The sequence below is a fragment of the Tripterygium wilfordii genome, chromosome 6 (assembly GCF_013401445.1).
Source record: "Tripterygium wilfordii isolate XIE 37 chromosome 6, ASM1340144v1, whole genome shotgun sequence".
Lineage (NCBI taxonomy): Eukaryota > Viridiplantae > Streptophyta > Magnoliopsida > Celastrales > Celastraceae > Tripterygium > Tripterygium wilfordii.
The window spans coordinates 620,445-642,197 of record NC_052237.1 but is presented as its reverse complement, the minus strand read 5'-3'; the positions used below and the strand labels follow the sequence as shown (position 1 = coordinate 642,197).

General features: G+C 37.9%; 5 protein-coding genes across 5 annotated transcripts; 3 read left to right on the top strand and 2 right to left on the bottom strand.

Annotated features, from left to right (window-relative positions):
• Window positions 1-2,020: 2,020 nt before the first annotated feature.
• Window positions 2,021-2,684, bottom strand: LOC119999392 (transcription factor UPBEAT1). The gene has a single exon (XM_038846919.1). It carries the CDS (start codon window positions 2,652-2,654, stop codon window positions 2,253-2,255), a length of 402 nt encoding a protein of 133 aa, XP_038702847.1. The 5' UTR covers window positions 2,655-2,684; the 3' UTR covers window positions 2,021-2,252.
• A 4,831-nt stretch (window positions 2,685-7,515) lies between these two features.
• Window positions 7,516-10,890, bottom strand: LOC119999515 (stachyose synthase). Its single transcript, XM_038847127.1, has 4 exons — window positions 9,067-10,890; window positions 8,803-8,980; window positions 8,344-8,711; window positions 7,516-8,270 (listed from the first exon to the last, which is right to left on the bottom strand). The coding sequence occupies exons 1-4, from the start codon at window positions 10,546-10,548 to the stop codon at window positions 7,704-7,706; spliced, it is 2,595 nt and encodes an 864-aa protein (XP_038703055.1). The 5' UTR covers window positions 10,549-10,890; the 3' UTR covers window positions 7,516-7,703.
• A 3,144-nt stretch (window positions 10,891-14,034) lies between these two features.
• On the top strand, window positions 14,035-15,835 carry LOC120000054 (basic proline-rich protein-like). The gene has a single exon (XM_038847922.1). It carries the CDS (start codon window positions 14,243-14,245, stop codon window positions 15,833-15,835), a length of 1,593 nt encoding a protein of 530 aa, XP_038703850.1. The 5' UTR covers window positions 14,035-14,242.
• LOC120000052 (probable pectinesterase 55) lies at window positions 15,832-18,841 on the top strand. Its single transcript, XM_038847921.1, has 7 exons — window positions 15,832-16,019; window positions 16,758-16,819; window positions 17,301-17,568; window positions 17,695-17,857; window positions 17,994-18,206; window positions 18,329-18,576; window positions 18,679-18,841. Exons 1-7 carry the CDS (start codon window positions 15,832-15,834, stop codon window positions 18,839-18,841), a joined length of 1,305 nt encoding a protein of 434 aa, XP_038703849.1.
• A 1,206-nt stretch (window positions 18,842-20,047) lies between these two features.
• LOC120000051 (probable pectinesterase 29) lies at window positions 20,048-21,506 on the top strand. The gene is made up of 5 exons (XM_038847920.1): window positions 20,048-20,286; window positions 20,404-20,566; window positions 20,705-20,911; window positions 21,096-21,333; window positions 21,433-21,506. The coding sequence occupies exons 1-5, from the start codon at window positions 20,048-20,050 to the stop codon at window positions 21,504-21,506; spliced, it is 921 nt and encodes a 306-aa protein (XP_038703848.1).
• The last annotated feature ends 247 nt before the right edge of the window (window positions 21,507-21,753 follow it).

Genomic DNA, 21,753 nt, shown 5'->3' with positions numbered 1-21,753 from the left:
TCTTCCCCCTATCCCTGCCCATGAGAGCCTTGGCCACAGCCCGGCCCATTCGTGGGTGTGAGGGTTGGGCCTTGGATTATGCGTGGGGGCCCAGGGGGGTCTTCACAGTGCAAGAGCCACTTTGTAGATGTGAATGTGCTGAGTAGAGGCATTAGGCAAGAAATATAGTGCATGTATGTGTGTATTGATGTATTCAACCCTCTCTGTTAGTGTGTGGCCACTTTGTACATGTGAATGTGTAGAGTAGGCAAAAAATATAGTGCATGTGAATGTGTAGAGTAGGCAAAAAATATAGTGCATGTATGTGTGTATGCATGGACATTCTCTTCAATATATAATAGCAGTACTAATGGTTTAAACGGCTAACCTATATATACTAGCAGTATCTGACAAGTTCTCGATTGGTGTTGGAAATTTAGGCCCAAATATATTAAGTATATTGTCCGCGCTAGGCGACGGATTTGTTATTCATGGACCGTCGTCGACCATTCATTTTGGTTATTAGATTTAAAAAACGCGACACTTATGTGAAAGATGCTAAGACTTTACTTATATACCACTTAATTGGATATTGTCTAGGCAACCATATACAGGCATGCTTTATTTTCCTGTTATAAATGAAATAAATAAATGACAAGAAAAGCACCCCCTACCTTGCTTCCTGAACTGGATTTGAACAAGGAAGGTGAAAAAGACATGATGAGCCCATACTTTGATGAATCATGTACCCCCAAAATATCAATGCAAGCCCACATTGCTTGCTCGAATGCAATTGTCATATTTGTTATAAATAAGTTGGTGCGGACCAAAAATTGATTGGTTGGTGCCTGCAACTGCCTCTATTACATCCCAGATAGAGGAAGTTTTAAAGACCAAAGTACTCTCCAATTTGTCTGTGTCCATTTCCATTCCCTACACTTCAATTTCACATAACGCCATAAAGGCCTGCACTGTCCATTTCATCATCATTACATTTATCGTCGTACAAGAGCCAAAATAAATGTTCATATACTTGGTTAATTGGGTTGTTGATATTGGTAAACACTTGGAGGCCTTGAGTTCCATCAGCATTTGATCAATATCATTGTGACATGTGTTGAGATTTGATCCAACTTACTTGTAGTCAAGTGAAAAACTTATGTGCGAGCATATCTGATAGTTCGAGTTTATGCTCATATATGATGTTTCAAAGACAAGTTTGTATAGTGTCGTTTTCGATTAAAAAAAAGTTTTGATATTGGTAATAAATAGAAAAGGAGTGCCAAGTTGCACTTTATTGCAATACTGATCGAATTACTGATCATGAAGAAGATAAATTTAACGATGTTGTCGACACCATTGACACTATGATTTGAGTTTTGCTCTGCCGACAAATCTTTTTTTGGGCCAAGACTGTCTCCTGGACCCACCATATGTTTACTAGCCGGTTCCTTGCCAACTCGTGCGTTATTTGTCGGTGTAGTGCCACTAGCCCTGCAACAGTAAAAGGGCCGAAGGGCAGCCCATATTGGATCTAAGTCGTGGCCCATATAGTCCCCCAGTCCAAGAACATCTGGACTAACATGTTCGGGTCAGTCCAACTGTCCAAATAACCAATTCATTTGTGATCACAATCCGATGGGCCAACCAACCCTAGTTGGGCGTGGTTTGGATGAGTGTTGCTTAATCTCGGCCCATTTTTTCCCCAGCCCATGAATCCCACCCAGGCCCTAATCACTGAAAACCACAAGGCTTTATAGAGCCCGCTATGTGGTAGAGAACAAAAATACAAACCATTTGAAAATAATTGTGCCAATTTATAATCGAACTCTTGATCTTCGGCGAGATTCTTTAGCAACCTAAGTCCGGTGAGATAACTGGCTACGTTATCACCGAGTTATATCAAATTATGACCAGATAAAAGAAAATAATTAATTAATGAGTAAATAATTAAATCAACGTAGACAAAACTAACAAAGAAACTGCTAGTGAATTCAGCAATTCTCAAAGTCACTAATATTTCACGCAAAAGAAATGATGAGTTGTTAAGCCTAGCTAGACATATCATCATGAGCACATCTGGAGTGGTAATAAAAACAATCTCCTACGGTCCTTCATATGATCGATCGATCGATCTTGGTATGAAGAATCATCATCATCACAATAAATAAATAAAAATAAAAAATAGAAATTATGAATCACAAATGGAAAGAATTATATCATCAATCTCAATTTACACAATAAGAGAGAAGAGCTAGATGACCATGAGTCGATCACTGATCATCAGAACCTGTAGTGCTCAATGCCTTGACCAAAATCTGCATGACTTTCACTCTCATTTGGAGAGACAATATGTAATCAGCTGTCTCTCTGAATAGCCCATCCAAACCATTGGATTGATCACTACTATTTGGTATTAGCTTCTTCAAGGTTCTGACCCTTTTTTCGACACCGTTCCGCCTGGGCCATCTCGCTCCGTCTGGACATGCCCTTCTCTTCATCAAGATGCTTCTCCTAGTCCTAGGCCTCATCTTTCTGGTCATGATCCTCACTTGCCACCTTCTCCTTGCTTGTGCTTCCAAAGCCTTGCATGTAATCTCCTTGTTGTTTCCATCAACACTTGTACCCTTCAAGTTAAGGGACACAAGAAGAGGATTTGTGGAACTAATTCCCATAATTGTTGATTCAAAAGCTATTGAGGCTTGAAAAATAAGATGTTTTGGTAACAATTTGAGGTAGCTAGTTAGGGTTTATATAATATGGGTGTTGTTTGAGGGGTATTAATGGGTTGGTAGCCGATGAGGAATTGAGGATGGATAATTCAAAATATATATAATACAAAGATTGGGACCCACTAGACACAACTTCATAGAAGGACACTAAAGCTCCCAAAGGAATGGGGGAGAAATATAAGTGAACGAGGAATTGCCAAGTGTTAGTGTTGGTCTTAATTTGTTATATAAGCTTTTAGTGCATGTTCTCACAACTCAATCCACATGCACTCACATGATTCTTCTTCACCACCTCCACCACCACACCCCAACTCCCTCTACAAGCCACAACCATCACCACCACCAACTCATCAAAACACTCTGGATTATTCTCTTCTTCCCTTTCCAAATTCAATGCATATATAATTTAAGTTTATGGGGGTCCTTACATATATATATATATATATACATACTTCTCGTCATTCCAGCTGATCAATAAACATGGGCTAAGCCATTTTCCACAAATATCTATTTATATATAATCTGCACAAGTTCATGAATAGTGGTTAGCAGCCCATGTTTCCAAACAGAAAACCCTAGCGAGAACAACGATAAGAAATGAATTCTTAGATGTATAGATATATACTCAATTGTGTGAACAGCGGAGACTTATTAGATACTTAAATCATGTTTGGGGGATTAACGTAGATTTTCCTTTTTCTGACATTCGTGAACCAAGTGCACATTTCCCTAGAGAATGACGAATGTTATATAATTTTAAGGATTTTATCAAGCAATCATGTTCTGACATGTCTGGTTTTAAGTACATGTACTAATGAGAATCGGCGAGACAGTCTTAGAGACAAAGAGGCATTAATTCATGCATATGTATCTCCATATTGATCAATATTATGTGCGAGTATATATATGTTAAATAAATCGTGACTGTGTGGCTAAGAAGGAAACACGGCATCCATAATCCATTCAATTTCTTGCAATGTCATTAATTAATAAATGTAAGCATAAGTACATGAACGGTATAACCCCTGTAAGTAAACAGGTGCATGCACTGTATAAGCCCTAGATTTTTCTTACGAATTCTTCCGATGCATTTCTACAATAAAAAAAAGCAATATAAGCTAGTCGGGGCTCGATCAGTAGGCAATTGAGTTGGTTAAGAAATAAGAATGAATTCTAGCCGATGAATACTGATTCGATTCCAAACCTTAATAATGTACCTCTGTGGCTTAATTATCTGATGCTGGTGTTAAAGTTCAATCAAAATTAAATTCCAATCTACAAATATTTGTGTTAGAAATCAAAGTCTAAACACATCAACAAATATTGTCTGTTCTGAGTCTCGTACAACATAGATTTGTTCTCCTGAACCGTTCCCGTAATACTTAAGCCCAGAGAAAAAAACAAGTTTTTTACGAGAGAAGTGTTTGAACTTCCACACAAGTGGGTTATGTCAATAGAACGTGGATTGCAAATTTTGACATGTTCTTCCTCTATTCGATATTGCAAAAGTAGCGTAGCACCCAAGTCAGTGATAGTTGTAACCACCATATGGTGTGACCCATTTGACATATGCTTGGCAGCCAATTGGACCGCTGTAGCACGTGCGATAAAATGATGAATTAATTGATGATACAAGGCTTGATCATAGATCGTAATTGGTCCTTAGCACACCATGTTCACCATGTGCTTAGAAAGACTAACCAACCCAACATTATCTCTAATTAAATATTATCTCTAATTAATTTAGTTACATTAAATATTATTGATGTTGTTCTTGCTGTCTTTGTTCTTTTATGTTGTTTTTTGTGGATGCCTATATGGCACGTGAAAAAGGAAGTTTCTGATATGGATGATGAGGTGGACACACATGCATCATCATCTCTTTCTTTTTCACTGTTGTCGTGGGCCTTTTGGGTTTTTCAATTGTAGAACAGTGAGCCCAAATATGTATATATGGGTCACGGCTCACGAGTTACTGACGTCTCGTGCCCTTTTTGTGCTAGTGGGCCGGAGTTCATATCTGGACTAGTCTCCTTTTTGAAGTACTAGGCCCAAGTTCAAGTCGAGCTGGTTTTGGTTTCAGAGATTAAGATCATTTATGTTTGGCCCACATTTATGCATCCTCAGCGAACAATAAATAAAATTTTAATTTTTTTTTTAAATTGTAAAAAATAGAGCTAGGAAGTTAACAAATATGTTAAATTAAGAGATTTCGTTAGATAATCCAGCCTAAACACTACAAATCGATATTACATGTTTTGGGCCATAAGCCCGCATAATTTTCTTCTTCTTGGATGACTGTTCTTAAGCCCATAAAACACTTTGGTTGTGTGAGAATGATTGTACTTTCGGACAATTAGCAATAAGAGCACTTTAGACAACTTAATTGTAAAAAGGTCATGAACATTTTTAAAATTGTAAAAAAATACAATTTAAGGGTAATTTGGTCATCTGACTTAAGATATTTTTTAGTTTATACCTACAATACCCTCCTCCTTCTTCTTCTTCTTCTTCTTCTCCCTCCAACTATCCAACTTCCTCTCTCTCCTTCTTCTCTACTAAAAGTTATCTCCTTCTTTCTCTTCTTCTTCTTCTTCTTCTTCTTCTTCTTGTTCTCGATCTGAATTTGTTCTTCGTTGCCTTCTTCTCCGTTTTTGGTCGAGTTTCTCCTCTCTTCATCGCCTTCTTCGTCGTTGCTCAATCTGGACTGCGTCGAGTTGCTCTGCCTTGTTTTTGACAGATCTGGACGATGCTTCGTTATTCAATCTGGGCTGTGCTTTGTTTTTTTGCAGATCTGAACTCTGATTCGTTTTTTGCAGAGATGTATCACTATAGTATCACTATAGTATCACCAACACCAAAAAATCACTAACATGATACAATGAAACTAGTATGCATACTTCATCTTCCTAATTACTTTTCCTTTCTTGATTTTCTTTTCTTGGTTACCTCTTTTATTCGTTTTGGAAAAACATTTACAAGTGCAGAGATGTATCACTATAGTATCACCAACACCAAAAATTCATTAAAATGATGTAATTGAACCAATATGCATACTTCTTCTTCCTAATCACTTTTCCTTTCTTGGTTTTCTTTTCTTGGTTTGTACATCTCTTGCTCGTTTTGGAAAAACATTTACAGCTGCAGAGATGTATCACTATAGTATCACCAACACCAAAAATCCACTAAAATGACATAATTGAACTAGAAAGACATGTAATGCAATCAAATTTACATTCTAACATTTATATCATCATTTTATAAGCAAAAGATATAAATTGAACACTAAATTGGATCTTCTATTTAAAAGTATCACTATTGTATCACAATTCGTGGAGAGAGAAAATCAAATTTGAGGTTATTTTGGTAAAAGATGATCCCAGTGTACTTTTTTAAAAGGATGTTTTAGTGACTGCACTTTTTTACAATTAAGTATAATCTGGTGTACCGGCCTCCAAAAGTCCCTTGTACTTTTGCATATATGTCACTCAATTGAGTTATGTGAATCCAAAATTTTTGAGTGTGATGTTCAAGCTGTGACTCTACAATCTGTTGATCCTCCGCAACTTATATATCAGGGTAATTAAGAGTGTTCGTGGGTTTGTGGTTGATGTGAGTAAAAAGCCCATGGGCTAAGATCCACTTAAAACTATGGGCTTGGGAAGCCAGAAAGCCCTATAATTTTACCTAATGGAATTTATGTATACTTGAAGTTATTAGATTTTTGAAGGATGTTTCTCTCAGTTTTGCATTCCTTTCTCTCATTAAGAGATATGTGAACAATATTTATATAAAAAAACATATATTTTTTGATAAGCTTTCGCTTTCGCTTCCCCTCAAGCCAAGGCATATCCATATGATTCGACACTCTCGCTACTTTAACATTAATTTTCTTGTCCCCTAAAGCTAATCCTTCTTTAGTAATTTTTTTTTTTTTGAGATACAACTAAAGTAGATATAATGCTATACTACAACACACTACCCAGAGTATTACATCCAGGCAAAAAAGTGTGTTGTAGTGGAAACTTATATAATCCTTCTTTAGTAATTGATCATGGAATATTATGATGAATACGATATTACGATCCACTCATGCATGCATGCGGAACCACTTAACCTGGTCAAAGTTGGAAAAAGAAATTGAAACCCCAAGAAAAAAAACTAATCCACTCCACCGACAATAAACCTCGATGGGTTATCAAAGTGGGGACGAATGACCATTCTTGTTTCAGAGTCATAGATATGGTTGTTTGTTAGTTACTTTGTTAGTTATGGTAGTTGGTCTAAGTTAATGCTATTGGGCCGACCAAGACTAAAGTAGGAAACCGGATAGAAATCCTCTTCACAAGTGTTATTTGAACGCGTTTTGTCCGTCTTGAGAAAATTTGGATTATCCTGTTCAACTGTTCTTCATTCCACGGGATACCGACGTGCAGACGGACAACACAGCACAAAACGACAAGCATGCCAAACACACGTGGCGTTTGATGTGCCAGCTGGTTCACATATTTCTCATGACGAATACCAGGATGCGACACCGTGTTGTTCAGAGTTTTGTCTTTGATGCGAAATTTCTGCCAAGTCGCACGATAACGGTTACTAAATACGAGAGTGTGACAGCTTGGCTCCACGTGTTCCAAGCAAGTCAATAATGGAATTAAGGAGCTCTACAATAGGGAAGTCACTGCAATTTTCATACAGATATAATAACACATATCTATTGGATGTTTGTGATTAAAGCTGTAGTGATTTCTACAGTTCTATTGTAGGGGCGCTCGTCCGGTCAATGATGGATAGAAGCAGATTATACAATTGAAAATTTGTTATTTAAATTGAACCAAAAATACACATAATAAAGCAGCTGCAATTTATCTGCAGCTTACTTGACTTAATAATAGAAGAGATGTGTATTATTATACACATCCATTACATTACAATATTTTTAACTGTCAAACCCATGGTCTTTATTTCCATTAGTTAATAATTAGTTACTTAAAACTGAAAAACCAAATCAGAGACTCCAAGGGCCTCTTCAATCCAAGGCACATTCAAGCCCAATTTGCCACCAGTGAGCCACTGGAAGCCCACATCAACACCATTCAAGCTACACTTCTTAGGAGCCACACTTGAGTAGGCCAAGAAATTGCCTCCACCTTTAACCTTAATCTTGACACCACCAGATTGATTGTACTCCAGTTCCTGAATTGTTCCTCCGCTGTTGAACATGTTGGTCAGTCCAATCGGAGCGAATTTGGCGTTGCGGGCGACCTTTTTCAGCGGCACAAAACTGAAGATCTCAAATGTAGATGGCTGGATAGTGACTTGAATTGCATCAGATTTTGGGGTCATGAAGTGAATTTCCCCAGCTTGATCTAGATAAACTATATACTCCTCTGCCTTACCCAACTCAGCTAGTTCAGGTTTTTGGTCCCATTCAATGTCAAACACATGAACTGACCCTGACATTGGCTTGTAACATTCAGAGAATCCCTTGATCCTCTGCTCTTTTGGGTTCCAACCAGCTCCTTGACAGTTGAATGCACCAATCACTCCTCCAAACTGCATAAGAAGTACTAATTAACCAAAACCCAGTTTGGACATTAAACACATAAAGAAATTGAATTTTGGGTACCTTATTGAAATTCCAAATCTTGAGGATTGTTTTGCTGTCAAAGAGTGGGTTCTTGAAGAGGCAGTCTCTGGTGGGAAGAGCAAAGTGCTGGCACTTGGGGATGGTTCCATCAGGGAAAACAAGTTTCTTGATTAGATCAAAGTCATGACCACCAACAGAGTCACTAACATAGACTGGACCACCACAAATGGCTCTCGAACCAGCATGGAACTTAGCACAACAGTGGTCAGACTGAAACATGTCCCAGTCAGGTTGGATTATCTGACCCATCCACATACTGTTATAAGCACAGTGAATCATATGAACTCCTTGTAACCAGTACACCCCCATTGGATCCCCATTTGGATCCTGGAACCAGAAATCATCACCTGTGAAAAAAGAAAACCCAATTTTTGATTAAAACACAAAATCAAGATTAGAAGTTTCAAAGACTATATATGTTTGGTTGGACAATCTTACCAACTCTTCCCATTGAAATCTGTCTTGTACCAAGGAAGAAGAAGTCATTGCACTGTTGCATACTGGAGATGAGTCCTGTTCCATTGAAATTCTTTGCCAAGGAATCTGTAAGTCCCTTGTAATAGGCCTTGCCAAGCTCAACTCGGCCTCCATATTCATCACAAATGTATTCAAGAGTCTGCAATATAGAAGATCAATCATTCTAAGTATACAGTATTTTCAAAAACAAAATAGGAGGCATGAAATCAGTGAAGTTAAACTTACATGAATGACATCAACTTTCACTCCTGTAATGCCGGATTTGGCCAAGTAAGAGTGCATGGAATCATAGAAATCTTCAGCTTGATCCGGATGAACAAGTCCAATTCCTCCTTCAACAATCTTCACAACAGCAAGATCAGTCATTGTTCCATCAAGTCCAGGAGACACTTTGACTGGAATCACCTTTGAATCAAGATGAGTAGCTCCTGGTCTCACACCACCCCAGGCTCCACAAAGTGCATGCCACACATAAATATCATCAAGGCCTTCAAATTTTGTTCTTAAATCTTTAGTAAATGCTTTCAACCCAGAATTCTCAGCTTTGCAAGAACAATTCGCACAGCCTTTGCTGGTTGTGGTGTTGCTTTCTTCTTCTACTCCAAACATCTCATCTATTTCTGCTTTAAACTTCTGAATCTTGGATTCGAAACTGGAAAGATCGGTGACTCCGGATTGAGCTGCCTTGTCGCGATCCTTCTCAGCGTGTTCGACTTCAATAGCTTTATTGATCAGCATCTTTGGCTTCTTTGGGTCAAAAGAAGGAGCATTAGGACCCAACATGGTGCCTGCCTTGTACTTCCTGAACTTTTCGCATTCGTCGAACCTGTGAAGCCTTGCAGTCATTTGAGTCCCCCCAAGAACGAGATTTTTGGCATCCTCATTTGGGTTTTCTCCATCAAGATTGATACTTTGCCATCCATCATCAATGATTAAAAACCTTGGAGAGATACCTCCATCTGCAAAGTCCTTCACACCATGCCAGATACCAACTGGGTCTACAGTCAAATAAAATGCATCCCAAGTGCACCAGCCAAACTTGTCAACGAGAGCAGGGGCTGTTTTTTCTTCAATAACTTTGAATGTATTGAGATGGACTCTAATTGCACTATAGGCTTCTTTCATCACGTTGTATGGGTTGTCAGATACATGAACATAAGCAATTGCATCAAAAGCTGATGCTTTCACTTCTGTAGAACCACTTTCACCACAAATCATGACATGCCCATCAATGCCAGGATGAAGAGCAGACCTAAAACCCTCTTCAATGATTGGTATTATTACCACATAAGACTTGATTTCAGGGACATCTAAGAGAACCCATTGAGTTTCCATTTGTATTTCAGACCCAGAATTCCCAACCCACATAGTAGACCACCATGTTTTGAATCTGAAAATACTCAAAAAGTCCCTCCCAATGAATTTACCCAATGAATTCACCAACCTGTCAGAGGGTTCTTTTTTGGTGAATCCAAGAAACCCACCCTTTTGAGAGTTTGATTGGACTTTCTGTTGCAGTGAAAGTGGAGCATCAGATGCTTTGCGGAGTGACAGAAAGGGAGTGAAAGTGACATTGTTTGGAACATCAGAGAGGACTGGGAAGCCTTTGACAGACAACTTTCCTTCTGACAAGTCAAATAACTTGTCGAACATACTTGATTTGATGACCTTAAAGATTGGGTTTGCTGGGTCATTAGGGGGAGCCATCTCAGAGGAAAACAGAGAAAAACAGAGAGGTGAAGAGCAGAAACAAGAACAGAAAGCAAAAGAGCAAAAAGGGTTTGAGGAAAACTTGGTTTATAATGTGAAAAAACAGAATACTTATTGGACTTATATTGAGGTGGAAGGAGAAGAAGTCGATTTGGGATATCACAATCAGTGAAGATTTTTATCAATCAAAGACTCTAAAACTGGGAACTAGTAATCAAAGTGAGATCATAAACTGAAATGGAAACTACAGAAGTCTCTGATACACATAACATATATAGAGAGAGGATTCAATGAGAGATTTCACTAGAGGAGATAGAACTGAAGATTTTCTGTTGCGGAGACTGAAATGCAGGATATCCAATTTATAGGGAGAAAAAGTGTAAGAATTTGATTAAGAAAAGAATCAAAGAAAAGCTATCAAGATAAGAAGTTTGGGCGGTTAGTGCTCTTTCTAGTTCTGTGTTTTGCTTGAACGAGAGAAACAAGAGACTAGTTGCTTCAATTCTTTCAGATCAGATACGCTTCAAAGATGAATTGAAAGCTCTTTTATTTATTTTTTTCCCTGAAAAGTAATATATTATAAAATAATGGCAAATCACGTGTGAGACATGCATGCATGCATGCATGCATATATATATATATATAATATTATACATTATACATGTATATGTATATTGGTGGGTTGAAAGGTGGATTATCTGATTTTGCGGGGCTATAATTTCTCAAAGAAGTTATATGATTATGGGAATAAATAGGATGCTAAAAATGGTAAATAATAGATGACTAGAAAGTTCTCCCACAGTGAGATACTGAAGATATATACATATATATAGAGATCTCTATATATATTGACATTAATTATCTTATATATTTTCTAGAATAAATTTGTGATTGGATTCAATAGCAGTTTTCTTTCTGAAAATTAAGAAAATTCAGAGGCAGTTCAGACTGATATGTCCAAAAAGACCGTTAGGTAGTTATTCTAAGTTTCAAAACCTAACAATCAACTATCTAAAGAAGTTTCATTGATTTTTTTATATTAGAGAACCAAGAGACAAGAAGTTTCTTGAGGGATTTGAAGTGATGAGCCGTCCACTTTATCCCCAAAAGAAACCAGTCACCCTATTCTCATCAAACAATATATTAATTAAGGAAGAAGAGTAGGGTCTTGCATTGAAAGTTGAAACCAGGACTGATTTACTTTCTTTATCTTAACTGATTTACTGTCCTGATTTTGTGTCATTAGTTTTTCTGGTCTTTAGGGATTAACTTTCCTCATCTTCTGTACATTTATTTCTTTATTTGGGGATTAGGGTTTGTAATGGATTATATATATATATATTTTTTAAAATACCATTGAGAAATATACTTCTCATTTGAATGGAATTTGGGCTAAGATAAACTTAATCTGAACGATTGTCAATCCAACCACATCTCGAATGTTATTATAACATCATATAAAATGTTAATAAAAACGAATGTAGGTGTGAAGGGTTTTTCCTCTGGAACAATGGAGTAGGTGGTGGCTTTTGTAAGACTTCGGTAATTATTTTCATTTTTCAAATGAAAACTTTCTCTTGAAGTTTCTCTCGTTAATTATGTTGAACTCTGACTTCGTTAGAAAGTGATCAAACCAATAAAATAAAAGATAATATATTTAATTTATTATTCAATAACATAAGGTGTCCTTAAGAGGCCCCACGTAAATATGCAAATAAAAGACCAATATAATTTTTTAATAATAGAATCTAATACTTTAATCAATTGATAGAAATTAAATAATTTTAGCCACATTAATGACATGCCATGCCATCATATATATTGCATACAGTTTTGCCATGGAAATTCTTTAAATTGTGGTTCTCCTTTTTTTATTTATTTTTTCGCATGAAAAATTCGAGAGAATCTAACTTTTCATTTATATTTTTTTTTTGTATACTTAATAATATCATAATTAAGATTCTCAAACATTTTAAGAAATAGTAACAATCTAATTAAGGCCCATTCTTCTAGCAATATTGTTAACTCAAAAAAGTTGGTATTTCTTTTTCTTTTTTCTCCCCTAAAATAACTTTTTATTGGGACCACAAGATTCTGTGAATATATTAATTTTAGGCCCCTGAAGATTCTGTGAATATATTATTTTCATAACAAGTGGGGAAAAAGTTTTCTTTTTATATCCTTGTTTTTAGTTAAAGAATTTAGGTTATGGAATTTCGCTAAACCAATTGGAAAAAAAGATGAGTGTGTGCGTGTATATATATATATATCTATATATGTATATATATATATATATATATATATACACACACACACATGTAAATGATTCTGTATTAAGCCTTTATACTCAAAGTTGTCCTGTTTTTTAAGATTCCCCATTAAATATCTTTTGGTATATTCATTTCCATTTTTTGAGGTTCCTTGTAGAATCTCAATTAATCCTCCTTTTATGGGTCCTTTTTAAATCCATTTTATTTCAGAAATTCAGAGAGTGTAACTAAATCCCAATACATAAAAAACAGAAATAAAAACATAGAATAATAAAAACGGTGTCGGATTACGTGTAATAATCCAAAGGAATACAGCTGCGTAGGTGGTAGTATATATCGCTAGCAAGAGGGGTGAGGAGGCACGTGGAGCATGACATTCAGTGCGGCGTCGTTTTGTTGTTTAGCCCGTCAATCAATCTTCGCTTCGCTTTTAGGAGTTAAAGAAAAACGAAGAGGAATTATCATTATCCCAAGTCCAAACACGCGTTCAAAGATTTTAGGATGGGAATTCTATCCGTTCCTTTTTCACAATTTGGTCGGCCCAATAGGGACCATTACACTCTTAACAGATAATGATTTAGGAATTAGGACAAGTAAAATCGTATTAGATAACTATTTTGTTTCAATGTTGTTTTCTTCTAACTTTGTTTTTACTTTGTTGATGTTGCTTACATGCACCCATGATATCATAATACATCGATGTTCACCACAATTTTGAATACAACACAATGGCCCAAAATTGGTACTTTTAGTTAGGCCCATCATTGACGATTAGTCTGGGCCTATTCAGGTGGGCTTGTTTGAAAATGAGATCATAAACGAAATTGGGCCTTTTCAATCCTACTCAGCCCATATAACTCAATAAAACAGGCCCAGCACAGCCTCTTGCGGGCCATTTCTTAAACAGGCGTTAGAGCCTTGTCTGTTTAGGGTCGGAATTGCACCTAAACCTTTGTGGTCTTGGTTAAGGTTACTTAAGTTTCCTTTGTGGTATTTGGATTTTGGATTGTGAGAAAGGAAAGAACCCATGTTTCGAATAGGCTGATTCATGTAATTAATTGGGGCAACTGAACATGTGTTTCCACTCTTTGAATAAATACTAGAAAATAGGGTTTTTTTTTTTATTATTGCTAATCATGAAAGGGTGGCCTTTTTAGAAGTAGGAGTAATGATTGCATTTGAAAATTAAATAGATAATTTAGACCAATTAAAATGATAATAATTAGCATTTCGTTTATTTACTAATTTATACCCATTACTACATCACACAATACTTAATTAGCCTTTCGTTTATTTAATTTATTCCCATTACTACATCACACAAAACTTATTTTTAGTACAATAATTATCATGCACTTGCATGGCCTTACAATCGGGTACGTAAATAATGATTTGAAGGCTCTTGCATTGCATTTTCATTTATGGACGCCTATATATGGCTACCAATCCCACCGCCAGCGCCGCCCCCAGCACCAGCTCCTATTCCTGCGCCACCACCAACTCCTCCGCCTACTCGTCCTCCGGCTCCTACTCCACCGCCTCCACCAACTCCCCCTCCTAAACCACCCCCTGCTCCCCCACCAGCACCAACTCCTCCTCCACCTCCTCCGCCTCTACCACCACCAGCTCCACCACCCGCACCTCCAATTCCACCAACACCTCCGCCAATTCCTCCTCCAACGCCACCACCTACAGCGCCACCACCACCACCACCAACACCTCCTACCCCACCACCAGCACCAATTCCTCCGCCTGCACCTCCACCAATCCCACCACCACCACCACCTCCTCCAATCCCTCCGCCTCCACGTCCACCACCACCAATCCCTCCTCCTACTCCCCCACCTACGCCACCACCAGCACCAATGCCACCACCCGCACCTCCACCAATCACACCTCCTACACCTCCACCAACACCTCCTCCTACCCCACCACCAGCACCAATCCCTCCACCCCCGCCTCCACTTCCACCAGCACCAATGCCACCACCCGCACCTCCTCCTACCCCACCACCAGTACCAATCCCTCCACCCCCGCCTCCACTTCCACCAACACCAATCCCTCCTCCTGCACCACCACCGCCTACACCTCCTCCTGCTCCCCCACCTACGCCACCACCAGCACCAATGCCACCACCCGCACCTCCACCAATCACACCTCCTACACCTCCTCCTGCACCTCCACCAGCACCAATCCCTCCTCCTGTGCCACCACCTACACCTCCTCCTGCTCCCCCACTGACACCACCACCAGCACCTCCTTTTGCACCACCACCAGCACCAATCCCTCCTCCTGCGCCACCACCGACACCTCCTCCTGCTCCCCCACCTACGCCACCACCAGCACCAATGCCACCACCCGCACCTCCAACACCTCCTCCTGCACCTCCACCAGCACCAATCCCTCCTCCTGTGCCACCACCTACACCTCCTCCTGCTCCCCCACCGATGCCACCACCAGCACCTCCTTTTGCACCACCACCAGCACCAATCCCTCCTCCTGCGCCACCACCTACACCTCCTCCTGCTCCCCCACCTACGCCACCACCAGCACCAATGCCACCACCCGCACCTCCACCAATCACACCTCCTACACCTCCTCCTGCACCTCCACCAACACCAATCCCTCCTCCTGAGCCACCACCTACACCTCCTCCTGCTCCCCCACCAACGCCACCACCAGCACCTCCTTTTGCACCACCACCAGCACCAATCCCTCCTCCTGCGCCACCACCTACACCTCCTCCTACTCCCCCACCTACGCCACCACCCGCACCTCCACCAATTCCACCTCCTCCTACACCTCCTGCACCACCACCAACACCAACACCAATCCCTCCTCCTGCGCCACCACCAACACCAATGCCACCACCCGCACCTCCACCATTTCCACCTCCACCCCCACCAACGCCACCGCCACCGCCTGCACCTCCACCAACCCCTCCACCGCCACCACCTATACCTCCTCCTACACCACCACCAACTCCACCACCACCGCCTCCTCCACCCCAATGACCCCCTCCTCCGCAACTAAGAGTGCCCTTATCATGGACACAATAATATTTTTCCCTCAGCCGCCTTCCTTCTACTATTCCTTCCACCATCATCATCGCCACAAACACCATCACAAGAGTAGAGGCTACAACATTTCCCCACATTTTCCTGATGCTAATTTGTTTTCAAGCTCAACTCAAAAAGAGTAACTAACCAACTTCACTCGCTAATTACCTTCTATATATGCACGATACACTCACTCACAATGGTTAACAATGCTTGACTTTAACATTATAGCACATAACAATTGCAAAACGATGTATTTATAGAAGATTTGAAGTGCCCGTGTTAATCACAATCATGATAGACTTGAAAGCACAATAAATTAATCACATTAGTGCTTCGAAATTAAGTCTAACACGTTTTGACATGGAAGACCATAGCTGGTGACACCTATAAAATCGACCACCATAGCCACTTCCTGCCAACCCAATTCATTTTCTTACCAAACAAACGTGGCAATGTAGGCTGAAAGATCATGGTATTCACATACAGTTAATACACCAATTCATTCATGAAGGAGCAAGATCATTACAGCAATGCTAATTTGGAGGCCTAAGTGTCTGAGTTAGTGGATATAACTATATGCGTTTTTATAGTAAGGCCGTAAGGGAGTTACGGCCTTAGCCAAAAGAAGGATTCCACTACTACTTGTTAGTGCAACAGGGGTTTTGCATGCCACGCTAACATTCCCACTAACTTTTCTTGATAAGGTAACCAAGAAAATGAAATTACAAACGTGGCAGTGTAGCCTGAAAGATCATGGTATTCACATACAGTTAATACACCAATTCATTCATGAAGGAGCAAGATCATTACAGCAATGCTAATTTGGAGGCCTAGGTGTCTGAGTTAGTGGATATAACTATATACGTGTCTATAGTACTACGGGAGTTACGGCCTTAGCCAAAAGAAGGATTCCACTACTACTTGTTAGTGCAGCAGGTTTTGCATGCCCAGCTAACATTCCCACTAACTTTACTTAATTGATAATATGAAATTACAGATGTGCAAATGTGATGCAAGTCAACTACTACAAAAACCAAAAAACACATGGAATATTGTATCATTTTAAATTAAATATTTTCTTTTTGGTTGGTTTCCTGGGCCGGCCCATCCTAAAACAGCCCAAACTAGGGTTTTGGCCTCTTTGACTTTGGGCACCATATTACCAATCTATTAGCACAACCCAAAAATATGCAATAAACCCTAACTTCTCTCCTCCCTCTCATATGAATGTACGTCAACTGTTTTAACTCAAATCTGTATTCATATAATTAATACCTTTCTTAAATAGTAATTAATAGTTTAGGGAAACAAATCAGATTGTAGCATATTTGTTCTTGAAGGATGTATTAATTTTCTTGTCTGCATCTATCTATATATAGAAACCACAAGGTATGTGATATATTCTCCTCCATACCAGGAGATAAATTTTGTGGTAATCTAGCAGAAATGTTGAAAATGAACCAATCTATTCTATTATTCATTTCAACATTGTCACTTGAATGTTTCTTTGTTTATTGTTCCCCTGATTGTGCAATAAATCCTAAAAATCCATACAAAGTTGCATTCACCATCGTTGTTGATCAGTTTGGCCATGGAAATTTCACTACAGTTCAAAAAGCTATAGACTTCATTCCTAGTAACAACCATCGGTGGATTCGAGTTCAAATTTCTCCTGGAAAATATATGTAATTAATGACATATATATATATATATATATGCATGTATATATGTGTGCGTATGTTTATCAATTTGATTAATGAAAGAATTACCATATTTATTTCTTTTTGCTAATTATTATTTGATTGGTGCAGGGAGCAAGTCATAATCCCATATGACAAACCGTGCATTTTTCTTGAAGGATCCAGAGGAAAAAATCATACAATTATTGAATCCAGCGGACCAGAAATGATGAACAATTCTGGCACCATCACTTCATACCCAGATAATATTCTAGCGAAAGGCATTACATTCAAAGTAAATTTTTTGAAACAACTATATATATAAATATATATACATATATATATATATATATAGGTTGACCGTTGGTGACTTTGGTATTGTTATTTTTTTTTTGATTTAATTTGTTTGTTTGTACATATGTTTTTGATAGAATACACATAATATACCACCAATTTTTGAGGATCCGCCGGTAATGCAAGCATTGGCAGCAGAAATTCATGGAGATAAAAGTGTGTTCTATGAATGTTCATTTTATGGACTACAAGACACATTGTGGGATACAACAGGTCGCCATTACTTCCATAAATGCTATATTGAAGGTGGCATTGACTTCATTTTTGGCTATGCCCAGTCTATTTACGAGGTTTGTGGATTTTTTCTTCTTCTTGTCCTTATGTACTCCTATGTGATTATTCGGATCGGAAATGCTATCCATCCAGTGCCGTTAGAGCATTAATTAGTCTAGTCAATTTTTTTGGGGTGCAGGATTGTACAATCAGTGTAAATATGGGAGTATATGAACCACAACTAACTGGTTATATAACTGCGAATGGGAGAGGATCAGCAAGAGACCCAAGTGGATTTGTGTTCAAATCGTGTAGAATTGGTGGGAGTGGCAAAGCTTATCTTGGGAGAGCTTGGGCTGCTTATTCAAGAGTAATTATTGCCAATTCGGTTCTATCAGATGTGGTTGTCCCTCTAGGTTGGGATTCTTGGAATTATGGCAAGGAAGTGTAAGAAAAAAAAAACTCTATAATTTATTACATTAACAGAAACATTTAATTCAACTAATTATTGACCCATGTTTTTGGTGTTCATGTGTGCTGTTGCAGAAGGAATATTGAGTATGTGGAGTATAATAATAGTGGAGCAGGAGCAGGAACTTCTCATCGAGTGCCATGGATGAAGAAACTTAGTGGGCCTGCGTTGAGAAAGTTTACAGATATTTCATACGTTGATCCAGAAGGCTGGATGAAGAAGTTACCAAATTATTTCTAAGTAAATTTTCGAGAAGGCTGGATGAGCTGAGAATGAGACGGCTTGCAGAAAATTGCAGATGTAAAACCAAAAACACGTGGAATATAAAAAAAAAATAATCTTTTCTCTTTCTGGTTGGTTTCACTGAGATTTGGGGTTTGTAATTCCCTTAGAATTGTGCAAGTGAGCCATTAGTTGAACGACAATCACATTGTATGTAAAGGATCATCCATCTATTAGGTCGTGGGTTCGAATCCTATCCCTCTCCAAATCCCTGTTTCAAAAAAAAAATTCTCTTAGAATTGTCGCGTCCGAAAGTATCATCAAATTACATATAAAATCTCAATCTTCATATTCAACAATCGCTGTCATGAATCTGCAAACAAACTAAAACCCAAAAATAAGAAATGCTAAACTTAATTAGGTAGTGAAAATGTCTGAAATATCTCATGTAAAGCAATTTTAGAGTCTAAACTTCCAGAGGAATTTGAGCCCAATCCGTTTCCATTGATAGTCACAATGTCTATTTATATTGAGTCCAACTAAGTACTTAAAATTTACATGAAAATCACTGCCAAATTCTCATAATTTGCACGAAAAAGGGAAAAAAAAAAACATAATGGCCTTATACTAAAAAAAGATTTACTAATTATTCTTTAAAATTGAGAGTTTTTTTTTTTTAAAAAAATTAAACATGTATTTATTCCCAAAAATAGTTTTACACATTTTTTTTTACGTAAATGAAAATGATAAAAATCCTACCAGTTGATATCCCAATTAATTATCTCAACTGCTGAGTTGGATGCACATGATTCAAATAAATTCATGGGTTCCATATGTGCCACATGATGCACTTAAAATCATGTACGTACAACTCAGCTATTGGGATAACTGAAATACCAACTGTTGGGATATCTATCATATAATTGACCGTAAAAAAGTAAATTATATCATTTCTCACACCCAAGATATGCATGAAGGACATCAAGGCATGCATATGAGTGTACGCCAACTGTCATGTATAAAATCCAAGTATCCAACTAGTATAATTAATACATTGCTTAAACAAAAAAAAATATTAATTAATAGTTTATGGAAATAAATTAGATTATAGCGTCTGGATCACCTAAGCAAATAATTAATGTCTATCTATATATAAACCACAAGATATATGATCAATATAATCTCCTCCATACCATAAGAGAATTTTGTGGTAATCTAGCAGAAATGTTGAAGATGAACCAATCTCTTCTATTATTCATTTCAACATTGTTACTTGAATGTTTCTTTGTATATTCTTCCCCTGATTGTGCCCTAAATCCTAAAAATCCATACAAAGTTGCATACACCATCGTTGTTGATCAGTCTGGCCATGGAAATTTCACAACAGTTCAAAAAGCTATAGACTCCATTCCTGGTCAAAACAATCGGTGGATTCGAGTTCAAATTTCTCCTGGAAAATATATGTAATTAATGACATATTATATATATGTATGTATATATACGTGTGTGTATATATGTTTATCAATTTGATTAATGAACATATTTATTTCTTTTTGCTAATTATTATTTGATTGGTGCAGGGAGCAAGTCGTAATCCCATATGACAAACCGTGCATTTTTCTTGAAGGATCGAGAGGTCAAAATTATACAATCATTGAATCCAGCGGACCAGAAATGATGAATAAATCTGGCACCATCACTTCATACCCAGATAACATTCTAATGAAAGGCATTACATTCAAAGTAAATTATTCAAAGTAGCTATATATTTACATATATACATATAGGTTGATGAGTTTGGTATCGTTGTTCTTCTTTTAAAAAAAAAAGAATCTATTTTATTTTTTTTAATTTGTTTGTTTGTACATATGTTTTTGATAGAATACACATAATATACCACCAGTTACTCCGCCGGTAAAGCAAGCATTGGCAGCAGAAATCCATGGAGATAAAAGTGTTTTCTATGAATGTTCATTTTATGGACTACAAGACACATTGTGGGATGCAACAGGTCGCCATTACTTCTATAAATCCTATATTGAAGGTGGTATTGACTTCATTTTTGGCTATGCCCAGTCTATTTATGAGGTTTGTGGATATATTTTCTTTTTCTTTTTCTTATTCTTATGTATGTAATTATTGAGAATGCTATCCAGTGTCTTAGGGGATTGGATAAATGACATAAAGGTTCTTTGGAGTCTGAAAAGACTCTCTATCTGGTTAACGAGATCCGTGATATAATTTAGTTAATTAGTCATTTTTTTGGGTGCAGGATTGTACAATCAATGTAAATATGGGGGTATATGAACCACAATTAACTGGTTATATAACTGCAAATGGAAGAGTATCAGCAAAAGATACGAGTGGGTTTGTGTTCAAATCGTGTAGAATTGGTGGGAGTGGCAAAGCTTATCTTGGGAGAGCTTGGTCAGGTTTTTCGAGAGTAATTATTGTCAATTCGGTTCTATCAGATGTGGTTGTCCCTCTAGGTTGGGATTCTTGGAATTATGGTAAAGCAGTGTAAGAAAGACACCTATACTTTATTACATTGACAGAAACGTTTAACTGAACTAACCATTGACATGTTTTTGGTGTGTCTGTTGTTGCAGAAACAATATTGAGTATGTATAGTACGATAATAGTGGAGCAGGAGCGGATACTTCTCATCGTGTGCCATGGATGAAGACACTTGGTGGGCCTGAGTTGAGAAATTTCACAGATATTTCGTACGTTGATCCAGAAGGCTGGATGAAGAACTTACCGAATTATTTATAAGTAATTCCAGTGTAATTGATTAATAAGAAATTTTGCTTGTTTTTATAATCCGTGTTAAGGTCGTAAACCTTGCAAAAAATTGCACATGTAAACCATGACTCTGCTTGAATACATAAGAGCTTAATCTCATTCAAGATAAATTATACATTCTCACA